At 35.7% G+C, this 9,350-nt stretch overlaps 1 protein-coding gene and 1 pseudogene across 1 annotated transcript; both read right to left on the reverse strand.

Moving 5' to 3' along the window:
• Positions 1-2,858: 2,858 nt before the first annotated feature.
• LOC145097988 (uncharacterized) lies at positions 2,859-3,388 on the reverse strand (annotated as a pseudogene).
• A 1,418-nt stretch (positions 3,389-4,806) lies between these two features.
• On the reverse strand, positions 4,807-6,337 carry LOC145099911 (uncharacterized). The gene is made up of 4 exons (XM_079037405.1): positions 6,202-6,337; positions 5,629-6,087; positions 5,282-5,555; positions 4,807-5,177 (listed from the first exon to the last, which is right to left on the reverse strand). The coding sequence occupies exons 1-4, from the start codon at positions 6,205-6,207 to the stop codon at positions 5,158-5,160; spliced, it is 759 nt and encodes a 252-aa protein (XP_078893531.1). The 5' UTR covers positions 6,208-6,337; the 3' UTR covers positions 4,807-5,157.
• Positions 6,338-9,350: the final 3,013 nt, after the last annotated feature.

A 9,350-nucleotide genomic window follows, 5' to 3' on the forward strand; every position in this document is an offset into this window, starting at 1 on the left:
CAACTTTGTTGCCATGAACACCCCATGCATCTTGTAGACCATCTTTTATGGCTTTTTGAGCCAAAGATCCCATGCATGTGCCCCAAGCTTGAGACTTTACGTATAAAAGGGACCCTGGAGGTCAGATCTATGATTTGGATGCATTAAGTCCCACCGAAATTGACTGTATAGTATTGGACAAGGAGGGACTCGACGAGTCACTTGGGTGATTCGGCGATTTGGGACGCTTTCTCCCCAAAAACGTCTTCTGGAAATGGTTTTGGTTGAGTGGAAGGGCCGCTTAGCTTGCTAGGGGTTTGCCTTGGACCTGGAAGTCATGAGACTCAACGAGTGCTAGAACACACTCGGCGAGTCCAAGGCAATCTCCCAGTCTTTGAAGATGGACTCGACGAGTTGTTCTTACAACTCGGCGAGTCAACTGGACGCATTCATATACTGAAGATGAACTCGACGAGTTCATGGAAGAACTCGCCGAGTCGGTTGAAGATTGACCGAAGTGTTGTTGAAGGTGAACTCGTCAAGCTCTTGCTAGACTCGACGAGTGGGGACAAATGTGTAGTATTATATGGACGAGGGGACTCGGCGAGTTGGCGGACCAACTCGGCGAGTCTAGTCAACCAAAGAGTTGACTTGACCAGGGTTTTACTTTGACTTTGACTTTGATTTGGATTCAAGTTGACCCTTGAAGGGGATTGTGGGTACAAATTGATAACTTAGAAGGGTTGTCGTGTAGGGATTGAGGAGTCGAGGAGAGCCGACTTTCACACCGAGGGTAGTGCAGACGCTACACAACATCGAGGTGAGTTACCTTCCAGTAGGGGTGGGTCTAAGACCACAATGTCGGCCCACCAACAAGAGTAACTGGTAGATAATTGTCTTCGTGATAATTATCTTGGCATGTTCATCTGATATGTTATGAGAGATGCTTTTGAGATATGCTGTGTGAGTTAGTGGTAGTAGTAGGGAATAGTTTTTCCCTGACTTGGTCGTTAGGACCGAAGGGTAGGTTAATACCCTAGATATGCCTGACCGTATGATTATATTTTGTTATTGTATGATAGAGGTACGGGTGAAATAGTCCCCGATGCCGGTTGAGATAGATCGGAGGGTAGTCAGCACCCCAGAACGTCCTGACATGGGTAAGTCAACACCCCAGAATGGCTTGACATGGGTGGGTCAGCACCCCAGAATGGCTTGAGATGGGTAGGTCGGGCACCCTAGAATTGCCCGACAGTATGTATGCTATGTGTTTGTATGGTATGTGGTATGATGGGGGAACTCACTAAGCTTTGTGCTTACAGTTTCAGTTTTGGTTTCAGGTATCTCTTCATCCAAGGGGAAGGAGTCAGCGGCGTAGCAGCGCATCACACACACATTTGATTTCCGCGTTGAGTTTTCTGGGATTGTACGATGATTTATACTACTATTCGATGTTGTGATTTTTAGACTTATTCATGGTGGTTTATGGGCTGATATGATATTGATAATGTTTTCAGTAAACGAATACATAATTTACTTAATTACAAACGGAATTTTTGGACTCGAAAATTGGAATGTTACACAACAACCATGAATTTTTTTCAATATGTTGTAGGTTTGAAGTTTAACAAGCGTGGTGAAGATAGATGAAGATCTTTTCTTCTATGTCCTTAGACTGCAAGGTTAGTTTTCTTATTAGAGTTTGTTAGGTTTTAGAAAATTAGGAACTAGGTGTTATGAAGTTCGCTTTACTCCTTCGAAATCCATTGTAATAGGAAGAAATGAAGATTTTAGGAACTTTACAGGATTATCCCATCTTTCTCTATTCTTACTTTACTTAAGATCAAATTTCATTACATAATACATATCTTAGTGTTCATATTTTTAGAATCAATATTTTAAGATCATTATTCTATAAACAACTATCTAAATCGGAATTACTATAAATCTTGACATAAGAAATATAATGAGTACTTCTTAAAAAATTATATATGAAAACATGTATCCAGAAATATTAGTTTAAGAAATAGTAATAATAACCTAGAATTTTCTACATGTAAATATCTTTTGAAACCAAGTATGATTTTAAAAATATTGTCAACAGTTAGTGGCGGAAAATATATTTTTTCATATAAAAGCCAAATATAAGGTTTATTAATTAATTATTGAAAAACAAATATAAAAAACATATCGCTTACTTTATTTTAAGCAAGTTGAGATTGGATCTTACCAATATGAATGCTTAAGAGTTGATGCTTCATGTTTTACATTACAAAAGTCAAAGAAGTCAATAAAATATGCGGATGGTTAAACATTAAGTTGATGCAAGCAGGAAAGTAGATGGAGGCTTTAGGCGGGAAAACCAGTTACAAACAGATAGATGGGTTGTTGTAGTTAAGGAGTCAAGTAGTAGTGGTTAGCCTTTACTTTTGAGAAGTTTCAAATATGGGAAATCATTCTCTTCATGTCCTAATTTTATTCTTTCTCTATTGATTCCTATCAAATATGTATCATATTATAATTATGGTTATTAATATTATTATTAGACAAAACTTCAAAAATGGTCCCTGTGGTTTCTGAAAATATCAAGTTTAGTCTCTAAGTTCAAAAAACCTCACAGATGGTCCATATGGTTTCAAAACTTTTAACAAATGGTCCTTCCGCCTAACTCCGTCAGCTTTTTACCGTTAAGTGAGGGACATTTTCGTTATTTCAATACACAGGGACCATTTATGAGGTTTTCTCTATTAAAAAAAAGAAAAATATATAATTATTTAATTAAAGCTCCCCCCCCCCCCCCTCTCTCTCTCTCTCTCCACAGCACTGACCACCACTATCATCTTCTTATCTCTTCCCTCGATGCACAGATAATACATAAATCAAGAATTGAATGGCTCACCTACTTTAAAGCCTTTATGGATCAAGACATGTGCCGTGAGACACTTAAAATTGGCGGCGGCTGCTTCAACGGGATCAACGGAAGAAGGAACAGGCACCGCTAGATCTGCGGGAAGTATTCTATCTTGGGCGTAAGAACCCACCACTGGGCTAGCGTAAGCCACGACATCTCCAACTTTGCAGCTGGTTACTCCGGGACCCATCGATGTTACAACTCCGGCTCCTTCCATACCTGGGATATATGGCAAGGGTGGAGCTAGATTCTGCTCACCTCGACGCATATACACATCCAAGAAATTTAAACCAACTGCCTTTTGCTTCAATCTGATTTCTCCTTCTTTTGGATCTGGGACTTGAACATCTTCCCATTTCAGGACCTGTAACAGAAAAGAAATTCAACACCATTAGTCTCTGAAATCAAGAAAGAAAGAGAAAATGTAAAGAAGCTAGGTAGGTGAACAAGGATGACCTCAGGGCCGCCGTGCTCATGAATTCTAATTGCTTTAACCATGGTGGTGGTTGGGTTGTGTACGTTTGGATTAAGGAGATTGGGTTTGATGTGATATTATCTTATCTATCTGGGTATATATATATAATAGGGACAACATTGGTGTCGGGGTGTTTGATGGTGGTGGGTCACGACAGGAGGAGGCTGAGAGGCTGCCACAGACGGCTATGGTGGCCCTATTCGTTGGTGGAGTGAGAACCAGAGAGAGGGTGTGAGTTTGGAGATGAAAAGGAGGTCGAGGGAAAAGATTCAGACGGCAGCAGTTGTGGCAGTGATTGGGATGTCGCAAAACAACAGGCAGTCGCCTTTTTCCGGCGACCCTTTGTGGGTCTTGTTCTAGTTGATGGCAGCGAAAAAACAAAGGGAAGAAGAGTAGGAATGAATCACAAAGGAGGGAGAGAGAGAGAGAGAGAGAGAGAGAGAGAGAGAGAGAGAGAGAGAGAGAGAGAGAGGGTGGGCCCCTTTAATTAAATAATTATATTTTTTTTTCTTTTTTTTTTAAATAGAGAAAATCTCATAAATGGTCCATGTGTATTGAAATGACGAAAATGCCCCTCACTTAACGGTAGAAAGCTGACGGAGTTAGGCGGAAGGACCATTTGTTAAAAGTTTTGAAACCACAGGGACCATCTGTGAGGTTTTTTGAACTTAAGGACTAAACTTGATATTTTCGGAGACCACAGAGACCATTTTTGAAGTTTTGTCTTATTATTATTATTGTGAAATAGCTTCGATCCACATGTAATAAATTGGTTACCAAGATGGTTACAATCTCCTATTGGCTTAGTGCTAAATGCAAAAAATAGCAATGCATTTTCGTGTAGCTGTTTCATGTAACATCTCACTTCCATTTTTCCTATTACAACATGGTACTTTTAAATTTTTGAGTAGATTACACAAATGGTCCCTATGGTTTGGGGTAATTTGCACGTTTGGTCCCTAACTTATTCTTTTAACTTGGAAGATCCCTATTGTTTGTTTTTGTTGTGTGTTTGGTCTTTGTCTTACCTAAAAAGACTATTTTACCCTTGATTTTTTAATTTATTTAAATAAACACACCTCCAACCCCACTTCCACCTCACCTTACCTTACCTTACCTTACCTATCCCACCTTATTTAAATAAATTAAAAAATCAAGGGTAAAATAGTCTTTTTAGGTAAGACAGAGACTAAACGTGCCACAAAAACAAACAATAGGGACCTTCCGAGTTAAAAAAATAAGTTAGTGTCCAAACGAGCAAATTACCCCAAACCATAGGGACCATTCATGTAATTTACTCTAAATTTTTATTAGGCATAATGATTATATCTTTACTGTCTGGGATACCAATTTAGGCAATGTACTCTATTTTACCCATAATATTATTAGTAAAAGATTCAATGTATCTTGCTGTTCTCGGTAAGACATTGCAAGTGGGTGAAACTTATAGTTCTAAATAACATATTATAATTATAATATCACACAAATTATTGGTTAAATTTCTGCGCGGGCTTAAAACCTGGTTATGGCACAATACGGGAGCTGTCTATATATCTATGTAAACCCCCAAAAGTCATCACCACCATTATATAACCATGTTTAGTTTAGCTCTTAATCTCTCTTTCTAATCACAATCTTTTTCCACATAAAGGAAAAACGATGAGTTTGCCATTGTTACTTTACTTCAACAGGCACACTATTTACAAATAGATGAATTTATTCGGCCTCATTTGCAGATTTGCTCAATGTGCTTCCAACCAATTTATCATCCATACGCATTGTTTGTCTTCTTCTACAATTCCAATATCAGATCTACATAGGAAATATATAGCTGGAATGAGTGACTTATAAGAAATGTCACATAGACGTTTATATGGAGGGGGAATTATAATCATGGTTTATTTTTGTGTACTTACATTCTTCATCTGATTTGATCCAGCATTCTGTTTTCCGGTTAGTATCACCCCCATCACATATGAGATGATTGGACATGTTGCTCTTTGTGTGGTTTTCACTCTTTTCAGAAATATCCCTAAAAGGGAATATAATGATATCGTCGGATAGCATTTGATTTTTGTTTCTACACCCTTCATTTGTGCAGTTGCTTTTCATCACATATTTCCACAGGTTTTGAGATTTTTGTGAGATGGCTAAGGCTTCGGGGTGAACTCTCTGTAGTATACGTAGGATCTGCATGTATTACTTAAAGATTAATACTAATTAGGAAACTAAAAGTCTAGAATACTTAAAAAATTAGGCGTACTTTGTGGAGTTTTTCATCAGCTGAATTAGCTAAATTTATGGTTCCTACAGGAGCCACTGTATAGTCCTTAGAAGAAGGCTGAATCGTTCTTCTTTTCAGTGTCTTTTTCATTACAGGTTCGTTTTTTTTCTCTACCGTTTTAGTTTTCTGAAACAGCTCCCATAGTGAAGTTCTACGGTCCTTTATAAGTATAGCTGCATTACCGGTTGTTTCGTTTTCATACTTTACAGCCCTCGTCATCTTCTTCATTTCATCTTCTGTTGTCCCGGTTTCAGTTTTCGATGTACTCTCAACGTATGTGGAAAAATTTGGTGTTGCTAGATCAGTGACGAATACATCTTTTTCAAGAGTTGTGATCGTCTGGAATCCATTAAATAGTTGAGACACAGAAGAAGATGATTCGTCTTCCATATGTTCACCATCTGTATATGCGAACTTGGCATGCATAACTTTAAGCAACTGCAATAGGATAAGCAATAAAGCATGAGTCATGGTAGAATTACGTACTTACTATGTAAATTAATATATACGAAGCTTATGAGTTTCTATAGATATAGTCCTATAGAACCAAACCTTCATGGTTTTAATTAGGCAAAGAGCTCGATCAGCTTGTAATCAACCCTTTGATATAGAGAAAAAAGGAAGAAAAAGCTTCTTAAGTGAATTCAAGTGTTTTTCCTGCTCTTTATAGATGTTGATTCATGGCAGGTGGTGCACAACAAAAAAGACGATATAAAAATGCCCTGCTAGATATTTGTGCAAATTAAATATCTAGGATAGTTTTTGGACCCACTGATGCTTGTATTTTTGCTTCTCATGCCATGTGCTTCAATGGTCTTTACGGGAATACGATTTTTTCCAAAGGGCAAATAAAACGGTGTAGCAACCAACTCTTGTTTTTTTCTTAATCTGGTTAACTAACTTTTTTTTTTTGTTAACTAACCTTTTTTTGTTATTTAATTAACTCAACGTATTAAGCCAATTCTAATATTAAGCCATTAGTTTAAGGAAAATGGTTTTTGGCCTATCCGTAAGAAGTTTGAATGGATCATTTGGAGTCCATAAAAAAAGAGTAATGCATAATTCAAAACCCGTCACAAGCAGAGGCGGATTTGTAGCTAGCATGCAAATATGCAATTCCATATCCTTAATTTCCTTCAAGAAGGGTTAATTTTATTTAAAAAAAATTAGTATTCATCACTCGTGTTCATGTCTAACATCTCCTTCTCTTCCTGTTTCGCATTCTAGCGGTCCACCTCCTCCAAATGCAACACAGTGCTTCAGCCGCTACCCGCTTGGCCCACTCCGGCTCCTGCTCACATTATGGTAATGTGAAGTAATTGGGGATTTATGGGAATTTTATTTGTTGATCTCGTGTTAACTTTATTAATTTTCTTTTGACGTTATTAACTTTATTACTATGTTATTTTGTATATAACTATTGTATAATTATTGATCATAGTATAATTTATAGTGTGATTTAGGTTTCTTGAAATTAAGGGTTAATTTTAATAGTTTGTTGAGTTGTTAATTATATATAGTCATCACGATTTACAAGTTATTTATCAATTTTAGAATAAAAAATATTCATGTGTTCATTTTTAGGGTTAGCTAAATTTCGTTAGAGAAAGAGAAAACCGTATATAAAAAATGTAAGTTGTGAATTTTTTTTTTCAAATTTAATAACCTTAAATTTTTAAAAAAAATATTAGTTATGAAATCTTTGATAAAGTTTCAATATTTTGGGTCAGTTTACGATTTAATTCTAATATTTATTTTTTGAACATAAAAGTCCGATTATCTAATTTTAGGAAAATGACCTGTAGCACAACCAAGTTTTGCATTTGTTCCAGATTGATCATCAAAATATTTTTTTTACGTAATAAGTCATTTAACTTGTGAAACTGATGTCAATTACACATTTTCAACGAGACTACTAGAACAGTCGATATCTTTCTTGACATGGATGTCACGTGTCATTTGAGTCACTATTTTATATATATATATATATATATATATATATATATATATATATATATATATATATATATATATATATATATATATATATTCATTAAATGACTTAGTGTGCATAAATGGTGTAATTGACATTAATTTTACACTACAAGGAAAACAATCATTAGCGGCGACAAAAGTCACTGGTAAAAAGTCAAGTTGTCGCCGCTAATAAAAAGTCGCCGGTAATAACTCTGTCGACGGTAATAGTGTCGTCGATAATAACAATTTTCATTTTTTTAATTAACGATTTTGGTTGACGATAATAATGTCCTCGGTAATTACATAACAACATTCGATTAAATATAAAAAATAATAGTGTCGACGCTAATTACAAAACAAACATCTGATTATAATTAATGACCAATCTGGGACACGCAAAACTTGGTTGTGCTACAATGTCATTTTCTCTTTAATTTTATACAATAGTCTATTATCTTTTGTTAAAAAAATAATGATTGTCTCGTTAATTTGAGTAAAATATAAAATAAACAGAACTTTTCTAATAAAAAAATAAAAATTTAGATTAAACCGTAAACTGACCAAAATATCTTGAGTTTATAAGAGATTTCCCAATATTAATATCGTAAAATCATTGAGAGATGTTTTTTTGACTTCATTAATTGTAAACAATAAACACTACATACAGTAAAAATGAGTTTTGGATCTAAGCATTGCATCTAACAAAAATTATGGATTTAATGTGCATTTTTATCATATTAAATAATACTCCTATGATATTAGAAGACAAATATCAATCATGTGTATTTATAACCTAGAAGAACCACTTCCACCACTTGAAGTATCACATGATCCCCAATTTAGAGATTCAAAGCCGAAATACGTATAACTTTCATTATGATTTGATGGAAAATATATACAACAGTGAACAATCAATAACCCAGCGACTACAAAAACGAGTAAATATAATATTTTAATTTTATAATGCAATTTTAAATTTTCTTTATTATTGAAATATTTTTAATTCTAATTAATCTAATATTTGTATCTCTTAAAAATAATAAATTTGTAGTTATCGAGAGCGGTGACCACATCTTTAAGAAGTGTAGGAGAGTGAAACATAATGTAATGAGTTATGGGTTGTGATTACACCCTTGATGTACCTTTTTCAGTTTTGAGTAACTTTATTTGTCGTGCTATCACTTTCTCATTTTTCTACTATTTAATTAGGCCAAGTTTATTTGTCGTGGTTATCTTTTAAAAGGTAGACAACCTCTAAAACCACTATAAGAAATAAATGCAATAGAGACAGACACATTAGTGGTGATGTTCGCTTTTAGCGGCGACAGGTTAATTTCGTGTTACTTGTAGCCGTTAAAAGTGAGCGTCGCCGTTAATGGTAGAAAACCTGATCTGCGTCAAAAGAGATTGGTTAATCCTATCCGTCGATATGGACCTAAATGAACAGTTGAAACCGAAGATCGCTTAAACTATTAGTGTCGACGTCAATGGCGGCGACATCGTCGCTGCAAAGGCTCTAAAAAAATTATGGTATCATTCCCCCTAGACGGTGTCGCTGCTAAAGCTCGATTGTCGCCGCTAAAGCTTTCTGTAGCCGCAAATAGTCGTCGCCGCTAAAGGTCCGCACAAATATACCTCCCTCCTCCATCGCTTTCTGTACTTTGTATCACTTTTACTCCAATATCGACCGATGAGTATCCCTTCCGACTACGAAATCGATCCAA

Source organism: Lactuca serriola, chromosome 4, assembly GCF_051521515.1.
Source record: "Lactuca serriola cultivar US96UC23 chromosome 4, Lser_US96UC23_V15, whole genome shotgun sequence".
NCBI classification, from domain to species: Eukaryota; Viridiplantae; Streptophyta; class Magnoliopsida; order Asterales; family Asteraceae; genus Lactuca; species Lactuca serriola.

Bases quoted from the DNA above. Each gene is read 5' to 3' on its own strand.
- LOC145099911 (XM_079037405.1), bottom strand. The intron at 5,556-5,628 runs GTACGCCTAATT...TAATACATGCAG, and splicing joins CTGATGAAAAACTCCACAAA to ATCCTACGTATACTACAGAG. The intron at 5,178-5,281 runs GTAAGTACACAA...TTTCCTATGTAG, and splicing joins GATCAAATCAGATGAAGAAT to ATCTGATATTGGAATTGTAG.